Source organism: Pseudopodoces humilis, chromosome 3 (assembly GCF_049639895.1).
Source record: "Pseudopodoces humilis isolate 2021_Gansu_Grassland_sample_001 chromosome 3, ASM4963989v1, whole genome shotgun sequence".
Classification (NCBI taxonomy): domain Eukaryota; kingdom Metazoa; phylum Chordata; class Aves; order Passeriformes; family Paridae; genus Pseudopodoces; species Pseudopodoces humilis.
In genome coordinates this window covers 11003848-11021095 of record NC_142202.1, presented here as the reverse complement: position 1 = coordinate 11021095, position 17248 = coordinate 11003848, and the positions used below count along the sequence as shown (strand labels likewise).

The following is a 17248-nucleotide window of genomic DNA, read 5'->3' as shown; positions in this document are numbered from 1 at the left end:
GAGCTCATGCCACATAAATGCCTGAGCAGATGTCTACAGGAGTGGTTTCCCGTTGCAGCTGATTTTTGGCTTCTCTGCTGTTAGTTAGAATGGAAGGTTCTTTTCTGGTCTTTATTATGTTCTAAAGAGTCCTATTCCAGTTGAACTACAGGCCTCTGTAATCTTGAGTCGTTTAAGTTAATCAGAAAGAAATTTCACAAAATAAAAATAGATGCCTAGATATGCCTACTGTGGGTGCCAATAAATATAGTTTTGTGTGGGCTTGGAGCTTTTCTTTCAGAAAAGAGAAGTTGGATGTAGACTTACTTTGAAGATATGTTGCATGATACTAATATTGTAGAAGCTAAGCAGTTAGGTTCTTTAATCTAGATTCATTCTTAACTCTCTACTTCTTCAGTGTCCTTTGAGAAAGTCCATCCAACTTCTCTTTGTTTTCTGTGCAAAATCTGAAAAGGTTACAGTCAGGACTGCATTTCCTGGTCTTAAACCCCTTTAATTTCAGGATCAAAGTCCAGTGACTGGGACAAGTCACAGACCATTCCCTTGCTTGCTGCTCACTGTTTGGTTTGCGTATTTGTTCAGAATTTAATCGTTTTCCTCTAAGAGACTTGAGTGAGGCTGGACCCTTGAGGGAAAGAAGGACTCCTCCTTCCCTTGGGAAACTTCTGAACCTGCTTACAGGGGGAGTTTGAGAAGGTGCTTGGTGTGACAGGAGCAGCAGTGAGACAGCTGATTTCAGAGGAAGGCTGAGAAGCTGGAGGGAGCAGTTTCTCTGGCAGTGGGAAGGATGGAAGGAGAGAGCAGGTCACAGATGGTACAAAGAACTGCCCAGGGCTCAAAGGGGATTGAACAGAGTTGGCTGCAGCTCTGAGTCACTGAGTTGAAAGTCCATCACTCTATAGAAGAACACAATGGGTTTGTTCAGGGGAAAGAGTTAGGCTTAAATAATTACTTGTGCTTCTTTTTCCTCTTAATTACTGTGAGATTTAAGTACAGAAGAATTAGTAGTTTCCATTCCAATAGTACTGGACGTTTTTGACTTTAAAAAATGTTATGGTCTTTGGGATGCTCATAATGGGATAAAGACTAAGCGCATTTACTTAGAGATTTATAGTGTAAGGTCCTATCAGTGTGAATGGAAGTAATTGAGGTATGAATTTGGAATGGGCAGTATCTTACATGATTTTGAGATTTTTTTTTAATTTTTTCTCCCCTTCCATTTCAGTGACTGGACCACTATCAGAGCAGCAGATTGCCTATGTTAGCAGAGAAACACTACAGGTAGTGTCTCCTCAGGTTCTTGTGGTTGTGTACTTAATGTAAAAGTATTAAAAGCTAAGAATAAAAGCTACAAATAACATGTGTTGCCATGGAAGTCTGGTAATTGGATGACACAGCATTTTTCTCAGACTTCTGAGGAGGTCCCATATTACAGCCTAGAAATTCGTATAATTGCATAACCTAAAATTACCCTGGATCATTTGAAGGAAGCTCTTGTCATCTTTCTGCTATTAATTTTATATTTGTTTTTAAAAGGGGGGAAGCAGCATGTTTTCTTAACCCATATCTGTTGTAAAAATTAGTTACTGCACTTTTGAAGGAAAATTAAAACACTCAGCTTTGCATATCTAACAACTGATCTGTGCCAATAAGATAAAAATTATCTGTGTGCTTGAGATGTTGAAGGTAAGGTCATTAGCCTCTCCTTCTGGGCATTCTAGCTTTAATTTTTCTTTCCTAAATTACAGGTTCAGTACAGCAGAAAAACTTAATCAGAAACTACTTTTTAATGGATGTCTTGCTTCTCTGTGAGAGAGCAGTTCTTGACTTTCAATGTAAACCTGGTGAATGCCATCGGTTGAGACCTGCTGCCTCTCTCTTTCGAGATAGCTCTATTCCAGGCCATCTCCCTTGGCTGTCACTTACCATCTCCCTGTGCTGTGCCAGAGACTGCTGCCTTCTGACTTATAGGATGTGGTGCTTTTTTTTTACTTAGAGATCAGGCTTATGTGACATCTGTGAGCATTAAGGGTTTTGAATTTTAAACTTCAACTAGATGAGGTTGCTCAGAGCCCTGTCCAGCCTGACCGTGAATGTTTCCAGGGATGGGGCATCTACCGCCTCTCCCTGCAACCTCTTCCAGTAGTTCATCACTGTCATAAAATTCTTCCTTATATCTAATCTGAATCTCCCCTCCTTTACTTGCAAACCATTACACCTTGTCCTGTCACAACAGGCCCTGCTAAAAAGTTTGTCCCCATCTTTCTTATGAGACCTCTGCACATTTGCTGAGGATGCCCATGATCCCATTGTCTATATCAACAATGGAGATATGAAACAGTCCAGTGTGGGACCCTGAGGGACACCACTTGTCACTCTGGACATTGAGCTTGTTTATCTCTGGATAGTCATTCTTACCCACCAGATAGTCCATCAATCAAATCTGTAATATGGAGGAGTAGTGTAGAATGGAATTTATGAAGCCATTTATTTGGGAAGATATCTTGGGTAATATGTAGAAACTGTGTGTGAGAGAAAAGCTTACTATTTTGGATTTTCTGAATGTTATTAATTGACCCATTTTTCTGTACTTTAAATTGTCTGTAAATTCATGTTTATAATACTCTGTCCCAATATAATACGTAGTTTCAGATATCTTGTTGCAGCTTATAATGGAACATCATTTTCCCGAGTAAGAAGTCTGAGAATATAGGCTGTTGTCCATCCATAGAAGTAATGTGTCCAATATTAGTTTTGCCACCAGTGTCCATGAATCCAGAATCTCACTTGGGTGCTGAAGTTAACATTCAGTCTCCATATTTAGGAGCCTATTGAATCCTCCATTTTCAAAAAATACTTGCTGTCCATTTTGCTGGAATCTGTCAGATTTGATTCTGAAAATATGGATCTTTTAAATATGATCTTTAAAGTAATTGTCTCCAGACATTCAGTTTTGAAAATGGTGACTTCACATTCTTCCAGCGCAGTGGTAAAAGTGTGTGAATTAATGGTCTTTGTACACCAGTAGCATCCAGAGTTTTAAGGAGTGTACATGGGACTCTTCTGCCTAATGCCAGTTGTTGCAGTGGTCTGCTAGAGGCTTTGATTAATCACACTTGAAATGTTGCAATCAACTCTCTGATGTCTTGCATGAACTGGCAAAAAAAAATACGAGTCTTGACATGGATACTTCCCATGAACATAGAGCCTAGTGGAGGTTCATGGTCACCGAACAAGGAAGATGTTTGTGTGTGATTTTACCCCTTGAAGAGAATTTTAGAGATAAGCCTAGAGTGTCCAAAGTGACATGGTCTCTGATTGGTCATGCAGGGATTTGGTTCTGTAGAATTCTTCCAGAATTTAAACTTAATTTCAAACTTGTGTTGAGTCTTAAAATGTTTTGGTATTGTCATCGAGACCCAGGTGGCCAAATGCTTTTGCAGAAATCCATGAAATAGAGTTGAGCTCCGGTGTTAGACCCGACACACTGCCTGCTAGCACGTTTCTAGGCTTGATGGAAATACTTAATGATATTAATTAATGATAGGAGATAGCTTTACCAGTGGTCCAGTAATCTGACTGCTGAACAGAGGACTCCTAGGCAATTTACCAGTAATTACTTTGGTCTTAAAAGGTGACAGTTACCATGTCCAGAGGAAAACTTGTTTGGAGAATATTCTTCCAGTAGATGTGGTGACTGGTATTGTTTCCATCTATCCTGTGTTTTAGATACTGGATAAACGTCTAAATATCTTTATAAAGATATTTAGGTATGCTATTTTATATAAAGATATCAGATAATGCTGCTACATCTATTGAATCTACAGCAAATTACACTAAAATATAAAAATGTTCTTCAGTCAGTGAGTCATTTAGATGATTAAATTGGATCCTCAATATACATGGTAATTAAATAGGAAATATATGTCAAATGAAAAATGTTGGACTAAATTACTATTTAAATATTTTATGCAGGGACTATATTACCTTCACAGTAAAGGAAAAATGCACAGAGATATAAAGGTAAGTAAAAACTGAAGGGGTTTTTGGTGCTTTTAAAATAGGTTACATCACGTCCAGTGGTCTTTACTGTTACTTATCTATTTTTAGTACATGGCTGAATATGTAGGGATTTTTAATCTATTAGAATGAAATAAAAGTTTCTGCCCAAGGGGGAAAAAAAAAATCTTTCTTTAAAAACACATGCAAGGAAATAGTTTGTTCATAAACATACTGTTTATGTGACCAGTGCTGTGAAATTTAGGCATCAGCTGGTGTCCAGAGCAGTATGTGTTCAGATGTGTGAATGTCACACCACGTCAGGGTGTGTGCTCTGTGCAAAAGAAAGGTTTGCTCTTCCCACAGCTTTTCCAGGGAGCTCCATATACCCTTCTTTTAGAACCAGCTAGTGAGCAGAGCTCTTGCTTTGGCTTCTTGCATCGTGGTGAGCAGATTGCAGGGCAGAGGCTGCTGTTCTGTGCGGTTCTCGGAGACTACTTCTGTCCCCTCCCTCGCATGCTAAAAATAGAGAGGGTGCTGCAAATCAGGCTATTAGTACTGACTTGCTTAAATCTCCATCTCAGCAAAGCTATATCAAAAGTGGCTTGTGCAGACTCTTAGACTCTGTTATAGTTTCCTTCTGGTGCTTCCTGTTGGCTTTTTGTTCCTGAAGTTTTACTACCTAGTTTTTCCAAAGCCCTTCCAAACCTGGCAAGCTTCCTTCTGGAAATCTGACAGTAAATCATCCTATTCTTTGTGTTGTTGCATGCTGTTGGTTTAGCTGGTTTTGGTTTTGTTTTTTCCCCAGCAGCTTGAACTGTAGTTGCCTTCATGCAGCCTGATTCCAAATTGTTCTCAATGGCTGCAGAAGAATACTTGGGTTTTGGGCAATCACAAAAGTAATTTCTGAATGAAAGATTACTTCAGGCACCAAAATTAAATGTTTTCCACTATAATTTATAGAATTATTGTCAGGATACAGTACACAGATACTTTTTCTGAGCAGAACTATGCTAATAACAGATGCTTACGGTGCTTACGTTGAGAGGATTTTTTTTTAAAAAGAAAGCTGTTCTCACGAGCTTGGAAAAGTACTGTCTTCATCTGCAGATTGCCTGACTGCTGAATTGTGTTTGCTTCCCTCAGTAGCTAAGTTCCCTGTTTAGAGTACCTGTCCTGTTAGCTTGAAAGGTGAACAAGGTCAAGAGCGTGTAAGCAGGGCTGTTACACTGTTTGCCAAGCTCATTAACTGAGCTTGTGCAGCATGGGCCAAGTTAGCTGCGTTTTATTGCAGGCCTGGCTTTTCCTGCTCTGGCAAAAGCCATAATCTGTAAAAACACACATTTTTGGAGGTTCATCTCTGCTGTCTTTCCATCTGCCTGATGGGCAGTGCTGTACTGACATTCGGAGATGTGTTTAGCCAGCTCTAGCCTTCACTCAGCCCAACCTGTACCTGGTTTCAGTCTTCAAATTAGGTTTGTTCTCAGTCCTTTTATCTTGTAATTTTGTAATACAAACCTCTGTTTTGGGTTAATTCTGGTTATTGAGCTGAAGTGAGTGGAGCACACAGCCACACAAAAATGACCTCTCCAAATCCTGCACGAACAGAATCTATTGCATAAGGACGGAAGTAGCTTTGCTAAATGCTTGATTATTGAGGCAGTTCCTTAAGGCTATAATTGTAAGCATGGCTCTCAAACAAGACCAAATGAGCTCCTACTTATGAAAAGAAAATGAAATTGTTTCCACTTTGACCTTTTGAGTTCCTGTTTCCTTTTAGTCATTGTAAATAGAAAAAAGTAAGAATTAATCAGCACAGGCAAACACTGTTTATTGAGAGGTTTTGTGTGCAATGCAAACTCTGTAGGACCATAGGCTAAACTAAAAATTAATGAAAAACTGTATATCTGAGGAGATTTTTTAATAACAGAATGTCAGCTTGCTAGTTTCACAAACATTTCCTTGATAAGGCTGCAGATTTATTGAACACAATCCTTCTGTTGTCTTTGGCCCCTAATTTGCTGTAGGATCCCACATAGTTATTTTTTTTTTTTTAACGTGGTATTGGAGGAATTAGCATGTTTTAATTCAAGTAAACTTTTCTTTTTTGTAAAGGGAGCAAACATTCTTTTAACGGATAATGGACATGTAAAACTAGGTGAGTTAATACATCTTAGTGCTTAAACTTGAATATTTTTATGTGCTCTAAGAAAAGCAGCATGCTCTACTTTGTTTAATGAGGTGATGGTTCATGTAAGGAATTAGTGAATATCAGGATTCTTTTTATCTTGCTGGTTGTATCTAACTAAACCATCCAGTTAGTATCGGAGGATTAGTTGGAGTAATTTTGAAACAGGTAAAAGACCTGATATTGTAAGGGAAAAATAAATCAAATCACAAGATTTTATAAATTTTTAATAAAATCTACCATCCAGAGTCCTTAAATGTGCAATGTACCTCAAAAGCTTACCTGAAAGAATCTTGTTGGTAACACGAAATGAGGTGTTCTGTCTCATTAAAACCCTTCATGTACCTGTTAGGTCTTCCGTGCCAGCTTGCTTTTTCCTTGTGTGGATGAGGGACATTTGTGTGCATGTTTGGCAAGTGACTGAGGGGAGCTTACCAATGGTATCTGAGACAAACCAAGTTTCTGTTATTTGCTTTTGTTATTTATTTTTTGTTAAATATTTCCAGTATATTTAAGAACCTCTTAACAGTGGGGAAACCAAACTTGTGTTCATTAACAATTAATTACATCAAATCACTTGTTAACTGTCATTTTGTTTTTGCCTTTTTTTCTTAATAGCTGATTTTGGAGTATCTGCGCAGATAACAGCTACAATTGCCAAAAGGAAATCCTTCATTGGCACCCCATATTGGTAACTGTGTTTTACTTGACCATTAATGTAATGGTATCACACATAATACTGTTGAAAAATTATGATAAAGGCATGCTCTGTCACTTCCTGGGTAGAGTAACCACTGAAGGCTGTGTCAGATTTTCTGGTGATCATATCTGTGTTACTTATTCCAAATCCTGAACTAGCTGAGTGTCAGAGAAAAGGCTTTAATGCTCTGAAAACTTGAAAGGCTGTGTAGTGCCATCATTGTTGACTAATTTGTCTTAATTTAGTAAAACCTAAAAACTAGCAGCAATTTTGCTTTTTTTAAACTTTGATCTTAAATATTTTTTTACTCCCTGATTTTCCATTTTGGTGTTTTATGTTATTTCCCCTCCAGCTTAGATAAGGCTTTTCTGCAGCCTTTCAGTTGATGAATTTCCTTTGTCTTCACAGATCCACAGACGTTTGCCATTTGTGAACTGTTTCTCTAAGCTATTTTTCCCCTTTTTTACCTAAACTGATTGAATTCTGTGATGCAGTTCTATCTGTACTGCATCTCTCGTCTCCCCTATTAAACTAGGGTGTATAATTTTTCTTACCCAAAGTTCTGCCTTTCATTTTGTCCTTTTCCTACTGGAAGTGGTTGTCCCCTTTCACCTTGAATTAAATGAGATACATTCTCCACTGTAAAACAGCGCTTTTGTCATATGTTTCACAGACAGATAATGAATTCTGTAGTCTGACAGCATAGTAGGTGCAAGATAAAAATATACATAATGGAAAAAATCCTATGTTCAAATATTGACTTGAAATAGCCAAGCACAGTATTTTTAGCATTTTTCTTCACACCAAGGCTTTATTTCCTGTTAAGAATAACACAACCACCCATCAGTCATGATTGTGTGATCGCTTTGTGTCTCTTTCCCAAGGTGTCTGGGTGACCTCAGTCCTTGCCTGTAACTTTCAAATCATGCCAGGCTTCTCAAATGACCTTAAATAATAACTTTGAAAGTATTACATAGGTTAAATGCTGATGAAAAGCATCGGTTGTTCTTTGCAAAGCTGCTGAGAGATTTGAGAGAAGAAGCAAGGAAGCAAATTTTCTGAGCTTGCAGAGAAGAAAACTTAGTTGAAGCAGGCCATGTGAAGGTTTTAGTGGTCATTAGATCTGCATGTGTCTCAGGGCAGGTGAACTACAGTGCTAGTAACCCTTCAATTTAAATGTTTAACCCATGTTCCCCCTCTTTTATGATATTTCCCTCATTTTTGATTTAGATAAATTGGGATTTTTAATGAACTTGGAAGAAATATATCTAAATAGAGTTTAGTTATGCAAACGTGAAGGAAGTTCTACCACCAAGCCTGCTGATGTTTTCAGATCTACAGATAAGGAGTGGAAAGGGCCCACAAGGGTCACTGAGTCCTGCTCTTAGCCCTGCACAGGACATTCCCAAGTGTCACACCATGTGCCTGATAGCATTGTCCAAACAGTTTTTGAGCTCTGGCAGGCCTGGTGCCTGTGACCACAGGATATCTGTATTTGAATAATGCATCAGTTGAGATGCTGCTTGCTGATGTACTGGAGCACTCTCTAAGTGACTTCATCTGTGTTAAATTTATTGAGTTATTTAGTGCTACTTTTCAGGTGATCTGGACTGATAAATCTCAAAGCTAAGAAATACTAATGTGTTGGCCACCTTGTAGGACTACATAGGACAATCAAATTCATAATTCACTTTGGCCATTCAAAACACATGACAATTGCAAGTGAATAATTTCCTTTAGGTATTCCTATTTATGTGCCAGTTAGGTTTGTTCTATTTTGCCAGCTGAGAATGTGAAACCACTTTGTTGACTTAAAGAGGTCACCTGAGTGAGACAGACTTTACAAACAAGGAGTGCTCTATACAGAGGTGACAATGAGTCTCATGCTTTCAGGATACAAGAAAGCTGGCATTTTATTGCTTTTTCTCTTGTTAGAATTATTTTCTTCAAAGACAGTGGATTGCTTTCTGGGCAATATGTAAATTTGGGTATTATGTGGATTGTATTGTAGTTGAATAATTATACTTCGGGCTCTTTAGTTGTTGAGTAGTATTTTCTGTAGTGTATTGATTTCATCCACTTACTCCTAAATGACCATTTTTGAAACTGCCTGTTAGTTACTAGAAGATGACTGAGGGGAACTTCAGGTGTATATTACATAATTTTTTACACACACACTTAGGTGTGTATATATCTATATATACTGTGATCTTACAGTTTGAGAGAGTTAAGGAAGAGAATACTATGTGTAAAAAGAATGTTTGATTTGTGGTGAGAAGTTTACCTAAAAATGTCTTTTACTGTTCAGGATGGCACCAGAAGTTGCTGCAGTAGAAAGGAAAGGTGGCTATAACCAACTCTGTGATCTGTGGGCAGTTGGAATAACTGCAATAGAGCTTGCTGAACTTCAGCCTCCAATGTTTGACCTACATCCAATGAGGTTAGTAAGGGGTTAGAGCTTGGTGGGTAAATGCAGCTAATTAAATAATCCATTTGAAGAGATGGCTCTGTGCTTGTGGGTTTTGGGAGTACTGCAAGGGCCCTGGGCTTTGAGTGTTCTGAGTGAACAGAACAGAAATTGTAACAACTTCTGGTGCATAAGTGTATAAAGTCTTGGTTGAGTCTCTTAAGCTGATGGGACTTCTTGCCTATTAAAGAAAGTGTTTAATGATTTATCTCATGTGTATTGCAGTGTAACCACAGAAATACCGTTGTTCTTTTTTTTCAGAGCACTTTTTCTAATGACAAAAAGCAACTTCCAGCCTCCTAAATTGAAGGACAAAATGAAATGGTAAGTACTTTTTTGTTTCAGTAGATAATGAATGTACTGTAGTGGGAAATTGATTTTAATGTTTAGCACTTCGTTTTACAGGTCCAATAGTTTCCATCATTTTGTGAAAATGGCACTTACCAAAAATCCTAAAAAAAGACCTACAGCTGAGAAGTTGCTACAGGTATAAATTTATGTATGAAGGTTTTTTTTAAAGTTATAAAATTAAAATATGCTAACTATGAGTGGCTGGAATTTTAAACTGTGTTTCCCTCTGTCTTTCAGCATCCCTTTGTTACTCAGCCATTAAATCGAAGTCTTGCCATTGAACTTTTGGATAAAATGAATAATCCTGATCATTCCACTTACCATGATTTTGATGATGATGATCCTGAGGTAGGAGTATCTTTTAATCATAGAATCAGATTAAATTTTTGTTTCCCAGTGAAACTAAATTTTGATTGTGATTTATTGAGCCCCAGGATTTTTTGTCTTGGGATAGTCTCAAGGGTTGCTTTTACTATTAGTTATACTGCTCTGTCACTCACAGAGGCACATAGCAAAAATCATTATATTTTTGGGAAGGGAAGCTTGAAGAGAAAGAGATTTAAATGCTTCAAAATTTTGTTTATTGCTGTTCTTCAACAATTTTTAAATGGTAAATGTGGTCTGCTTCTCCAGTCTTGAGTTTTGCCATGCATTCTACTATATGTTTTCGTGGAGTTACATCTCCATCTGCAAAGAAAGCATTCATAAAAATGGCTTTATACCTGTGGAGGAGAGAATGATCCTGTAATTGGTTTTTGTTTTGTTCAGTGGTTTGAGTGTGTTTTTTGCAGATTGTATTTTTCATCTTAGAATACTTTGAAACTTGATTTCACTTACAGTTTTGTCACAGAGTTTCTGATTTTGTGTTCAAACAGCTGGGAAAAAGTAGACTGGTTATGTAAGATGATAAACAGCACAGGACTGAAGTGTTTAATAAATAAGAGAAAAGAGATAAATATTCTGTTACTTCATCCTGTCTTCAGGATGTCTACATCATCTCTGTATGTTACTGAATACTTTTCAAATATTTACTGTTCCCTGATAGCCTTTTTTTTTTTTTAAGAAAAAATTTAATCCTTTTAACACAAATGCCATTGATTCTTTAATTACATATTTTTGGTTCTTTTTAATGGGTAAACTAGTCTAAAAATGCCTTCAGAGGAAAAGAAGCTTAAAAGCTTCTTTTAAGAAAGAATACTTAAGAAATAAGAATGTTTAAGCTTAAAAATAATTCCAACTAATTTAAGGGACTAATTTTCAGATTTTACAAGTAAAATGAGCTTTTACCCCCTTGAAGAGCAAAGACCAGTTGACTTGCACCAAGTCTTCTAAAAGCTAAAATAAAAAAATGTGGAAAGAAGCCAAAGTGAAATAGATTATTTTTTGCGTTGTGGGGTGCAGTGCTTAGACATATTCCAAATGAGAGGGAAAGAGATGAAAGCATAAGGATGGAATAATAGTCAATACTTTTAAAACCAAATCTACACAGTGGGAGTGGGAGAAAAATTTAGTAGACTTTTCTGATTAAAAAAAAAAAAGTTAAAAGTCAAGTACACAGGAAATTCCTTAATGTGGCTGGCTTGTCACTTAAGACAAAGGTGTCTCTTCAGTTTCCTTCTCTCTCTGCTCAGTGATGAGTGAGAGTTCTGAGGCCCTTTAAGAGGTGTTTCTTAGCTTACAAAATAGTCTTCACTCTTCTATGTCCCCTGACTTAGCATTAAGGAGGCTCTTTTGTTGTCTGCTGTATGACTTACCAATTATCCCATAATGAAGTGTGGGATCAGGAGCAGAAACTGTGCCTTGTCTGGGGAGAAGCTTAGCACCGTTTTGTGTTTCAGATGAAGAATCTCACCACAGGCAGAGCAGTTGTTGGCATTGTGGTATTTCCTATAATAAAATGAGTGGAATGAGAAGTGTATGTGCTCCTTTTATGCACAATTTAACTTCCTTCAAAACTCACCTGCTCACAGAGGCAGCTGGAGGTGTTAATTTAGGGATTGGCTACTCCTGTACTTGTCACAATTTGATGAATGTATCCATCAAAAACCAAAAGAAGTGACAAAGCATGGTACAACATAACATAGTCCAAAAACACCATTGAGAATTGAGAGCTTCAGACCTACTCCCCAGTTTATTTAGAGCTATGAACTTATTTGGGTGGTGGTGTTAATGTTTTGAGGTTTTTTTGGTAGATTGTTTTTATTTTTTGGGGACTAGAGAGCTTTTCTCTCTGTCAGTAGTATTTGAAGGCAACTCTGCTGCCCTTTGTGGTGACAGGTCTTTACTTGGCCTGTGCTGCTTTTAGGAGGATGCAATCTACTACTGCTTGGATAGTCTGCAGAGCTGTGAGGTCGATCTGAATTTGACACCACTCTGAGGAGTACCATACTACATCTTAAAATCATTCTAAACTCAAATGTGAAGTGTTTAATGTGTGAAAACTAAAACCCATGCCACTATTTGGGTATAATTTTAAAAGTTCTCCTGCTCATGCAGTTGTTGATCATTTGGCAACTGTATCTGATTTTTTGCAGTATTTTCCCTACCCCAGCTCATGGCTCACTTAATTTCCCATTCAGTCATGGACAGGATCTCTGGTTGGGACTCTGGACTTAGGAGATGTTGACAATTGCCTGTTCTCCCTATTTCTATGGCAGTGATTCTCGGGATAAATGTGGTGTTAGCTGAAAAGGTTGCAAAGAGGAAAGTGCTCGTTTTATGCCTAGCACACTGCAAGTTTTGGGGATAAGATTGCTTTTGAGATCTGTGCCATGATGGAAATTGTGCCCAAATGTCATTTGTGTCAGGAAGTTAACCTACATTCCTTTGTCCTCTTGCACTGCTCAGATGTCAGGTGTTTCTATCAGCCTGTTGTCAGTGCAAGTATTTCAAGGTGACTTGAGGACTTTATCCTCATGACTGAGAGATGAAGATTTGATCCTGAATGTAATTCTGTGGTCATGGAGAAGGTGATAGGAGGACAGGCTCTCTCTGTAGTACAGCAGGCATCTGTGTCAGGGTGCAAGAGCTCACACAGTATCGCTGCAAAGGTAAAAATACCTCCTACCCCTGCTCCAGCTGTGCTCCTGGTGCTGGAATTACAGATGCACACACATCAGCCACAACTGGGCAGTGCCCCTTAATGAAAGATGATAAATGAGCAACCTTTCAGCATGTGGTATCAGGTCAAACCTTGACATGCTGTAGCCAACCATTTTCGAAGCCCAGAGAGTGCACAGTAGACAAAATGAAACTGTGGAAGGGAAAGCTTGACACAAACTGTGAGAAACAAACTGCTGTGAGATATGTGGGAGAAAATACATGTCTACAGTCTGTAAGTCTCTCCAATTTCAAGGAAGAGCAAAGTGAACAAAAATGGGAGGTGAAACACCATGTACATGTGTTGGAATCCTAACAGGAAAAAAGGAAGTAGTGTGAGATGAAAAGGGGAGTAGGGAAATCATGTTTGCAGATAGTATTGGAGGAATAAACAGTTTCTGAGCTATTCATGACTCTGTGAAAGTACAGCAACAACAATATTAGTAATGAAAGGGTGATTCACATGCAAAGATGCTCACTGTGGAACCTGAGGCAGTGAACAAGGGTGCAGAATGCCCCTACATTTCTAAGAGAACTTGGAGTGGTGAATGTAGAAAGAAGAGAGAAAATCCAACAGAGGCAAAAAAAGGAAGCCAGGCCTATAGTGCAGAACACTTCATCCTGTAGAGAAGTAAATGGAATTTCAGGACAAAATAGAATATAAATATGAAGGTGAATTTGTAGAAATTTTGCTATCTTTCTTGCCACACAACACAGGTATACCAGGAATACTCCTTTCTATTCAGCTTTGAAAACCTCAGGTAGATTTCTCATCTGCTTAAATAATATAACTGATGACATTTTAGAAACCAGTTTAAGTTAAAAGCTGGGAAAATCATTTCAGTACCTAATGGAGTGAAATCTGCCAGTAAGTCAGATTTAGTCCTGCTGCTTATTTTAAAAATTACCAATACCCTTAAACTAAATGGTGAAAAAAGAAAATGGTATATGAGCAAAGATAAATAAATGCTGGCCAGCATTAGCTTTATTTGCTCAAATGCAGTGGTCTAAAATCCCTTATACTGAAGGCACTCAGCAGTCAAAATGTCTCCAAATAACTCTAGCTTTAATATATTAAAAATGCATGCAGTCTTTACATTTAGCTTTCACTTAATTTTTTTTTTATGTTATGCTAAAGAAGCCTACTAAAAACTCTTACATAATACAGGGTTTCAAGTCAGTATATTTTGGTATTAAATATTTTATTTTTCACTTCTAGCCTCTTGTTGTGCCTCACAGAATTCATTCAACAAGTAGAAATGGGAGAGAAGAAAAGACACGCTCGGAAATAAACTGTAAGCATATATAATGTCACAATACGATGTATTTAATCATTGATAATATTTCAGCTGGTATTTTGGGTATCTGACATACATTTTTAGTGATGCAGAGGAAAGTAAAAGCTTTGACTGTTTCACTTAAGGATATAGGTTCTGTAAAATATTTGTATACACCCTTTGTCAGCACTTCAGCAGAGTTCCTTATTGCTTCAACTAGCCTGAGCTCTTCTGGGAGCTGATTGACATAGTTTAATGTGTCCATTAACAGGGATATTCAGACCAATGCCAGATTCAGCTGGGTAACAGAATGGCAAAGGATTATTTTTTTTCTTCCCTGATTTAGTATCTTGGATTTGCTTTTGACTTGAAACAATCGCATAGAGGTGAGGAAGGGAGGAGGTTTATCACTGGCCATTAAAAGCAGATTCCATCCCCCAAGTCGTAGTAATTATTTTGCTTGAATTAAATCACAGCAATACTTAGAGCTTTAGCTGTCTTTTCTTTAAAAAAAAGTGAAATTGAGAATAGGAGTGTTCCAAGAAATCCTACTAAAGAGTTGTCCTGGAAAATGTGTTTAATTCATGCCAAACTTCATTCAGCACTCTTTAGTCCTAGTGTGTCTCTCAGAAGAACTGATCCAACAGTGAATTCACACCATGGATAGTTTTTCTATAAAGTACAGATGTATTGCACCTCTAAAGAGGACACTTCACTGCCCTATTTACTCAGTGGTTTTCTTGTTCCTTCTAGTGAGAAGGTGAGGCAAATGGTGCTTGGGCTGGCTTTGTAACAAAAGAGTACTTTCTGTGTCCATTCCTTTCCAGCAGGCACAAATTTGGCATGTCCATGTGTCACAAGTTTCTGTCAGTAGGGATATATGATATACTCATTAAACTGAATTTTTCTTTTTTATTAGCCTTTGGAACTAAGTCTTCTCTAACTGCAATCCAACTTCTTGTTTTCCTTTTCTCCTCATTAGTTGGCCAAGTAAAGTTTGATCCACCCTTGAGGAAAGAGACAGAGCCACATCATGAATTTGTGAGTAACAAGTAGCATGGGCTATGCACTACATATTAATCCCTACAAATATCTGTGGGAGAGGAGAAATTCAAGATGTGCAGCATGCTTCCTTGGTACTACTAAACTTGTTAGTGATTTTACTGACAAGTTGTAATGTAGTGAGTTTTTTGTGCCATTACATTCGCTATATGTAGCAAACCTCCTTATTTGTGGTTTCTGTATACAGGTGTGCTGTATGTGCAAAGCAGCAGCACTTCGTGTTACAGGTTTCCTCTGTCCTTTATCCCTCACTGCCCAGTGTATCATTCCCTTTATTTACAGAGTTATTTTTTTAAGTGTAGAATTCCTGTGTGTACTCAACTGTTTCTCCCCCTTGTTCTTCTGTTGACAATGGAAATAATAAAATTGAGAGCTTGGGGGAGAGGTACGATGCATTTTAAAAGACTTTCCTCTGTGAATAATCCTTCTGTGGCCCTGCATCACAGCTGAGCCATGCTGAGTCTGGCAGCTATTTTCTGTCAAGGTGTATTGCCAATGGTTTCTTCCTGTGGACCCATCAGTAGAAGGGATGAGAACTCAAGCTGTGAGGGAAAAGGTGTGTGTGCTGTCTCACAATTGCAGGAGCTTCCTCTCTTCTATGGAGACTGTTGTTTTCCACATTTGTGCACTTTGGCAGTTTCTTCACGTTCCTGGATAAAAAGACACTCCTTTGCTTCCTCCCTGCAGACTTGTGTTCTCTCTGTTTTTCTAAGGCAGGTGTTAAAGAGAAAAAGTTGGCTTGGTAAATAGGTGGGAGGGACACTGGTTCTGCTCTGAGTTGGTTTTTGGAAGGGTGTGTACTTAGGAATCTACATCTGTAGTCTACAAACCACATGTGAGTCGGATTTATGACACAGACTTCCTTGTGGTGCTCTGTAGTTGTACTGAAATAACTCTTCCCAGTCTTTTGCCCTTTGGTAGTGGGTCAGCAGACTCTGGGTGTATGAGGTTGTATTTAATCTTGCTCGTCCTCAGAACTGGCTGGACAGGGAGCCTCAGTTTCTGGTGCCTGTTTGAGATGGAGGAGAACAGCTTACCAAATCACATATAGGATTTAGGCAAGTATTTCAGATGTGTTACTTAGACCATGACTTAACTGCATAACAGCATTGTTTAAGAACCCTGGTTATGTAAGTTTTTATTAAATACGATAATGAAGGTAGTGCTTCCACCATAAATCCATCATTTAACTCAAAATTATTTTTGAACTGATTCCAAGTTATGTTGTCTTTGCTTCCCTGTTGCATGGTCTGGACTGTAAAGAAAATAAAACTGGAAGCATTATGTAGTTGAAATTATGCTTTTTCTGATCAAGAGTTTTATTTATACACACACAGAATCATAATTGTAAAAAGTTGTTAGTGGAGAGGTTGAAATTTTAAAAATACTTATTCTCATTTCTTTCCTTTTATTGGTTGCTGACTATACAAAAACCGTAGTGCATAACTCCATGGGACAGTGGTGCTTTTATTGCACCTTAGGAACTTGAGTCGCTAAACTGGAGAAAGATTTTCTAAGGGATTTAAAGCACAGCTTTTGAGAGCAGTTCTTTGACAGGTGTTGTTGGAAGGGAGGAATTGTGTGTTGTTAGTCAGGATCTTTGCACTTTGGAATCTCAGAAGTTCTTGTTGCTTGGTGAAGAGACTTGAACTATCCAGATTAATTCTGCTGATAAGAAAATATCTTAGAATTGTCTTTTCCAGTCAGATGTTGCATATGTGAAACCTGTCCAAGGAACTTGCCTCATCTCCCTATCTATATGGAAAACCTATAATTGTTTGTCCTGAAATTAACTGCTCCATGCCTTATGTCAGATAAAAGCTGATATGTTCTTCCCAGATAAAACAGATTTATGATTTCAAAAGTAAAGGTGCTGGGTCCAGAGACCAAATTAAAAGCATATATTAAAAGCATATAGTTATAGGTTAGCTGAAGAACCAATGGACAATTTAAATTGGCATGGCAAATTGCAAACAAGTGACCTATTCAAAGAATGGATGCATTAGCAAAGAGCCTCAGCACAAACCAGTCTGTGGGAGAAGTTCGTAACAATCTACCCACTCTGGCAGAGAAAGTCTTTGAAATGGAAGTGGGAGCAAGAGATG

General features: G+C 38.0%; 1 protein-coding gene across 9 annotated transcripts in view; it reads left to right on the top strand.

The window, feature by feature from the left end:
* Window positions 1–17248, top strand: part of MAP4K3 (mitogen-activated protein kinase kinase kinase kinase 3) — a 65259-nt gene that overhangs the window by 14459 nt on the left and 33552 nt on the right. For 8 of the 9 annotated variants that reach the window (XM_005525352.2, XM_005525353.3, XM_014254667.2 and 5 more), the window contains 10 exons: window positions 1226–1281; window positions 3976–4023; window positions 6115–6157; window positions 6806–6878; window positions 9196–9327; window positions 9616–9678; window positions 9760–9841; window positions 9943–10053; window positions 14024–14099; window positions 15064–15122. In XM_005525352.2, the coding sequence (XP_005525409.2) occupies window positions 1226–1281; window positions 3976–4023; window positions 6115–6157; window positions 6806–6878; window positions 9196–9327; window positions 9616–9678; window positions 9760–9841; window positions 9943–10053; window positions 14024–14099; window positions 15064–15122 (743 nt within the window). Of the gene's footprint in view, window positions 1–1225; window positions 1282–3969; window positions 4024–6114; window positions 6158–6805; window positions 6879–9195; window positions 9328–9615; window positions 9679–9759; window positions 9842–9942; window positions 10054–14023; window positions 14100–15063; window positions 15123–17248 lie in introns of those variants that run through there. The other variant, XM_088052355.1, reaches the window with a different exon arrangement.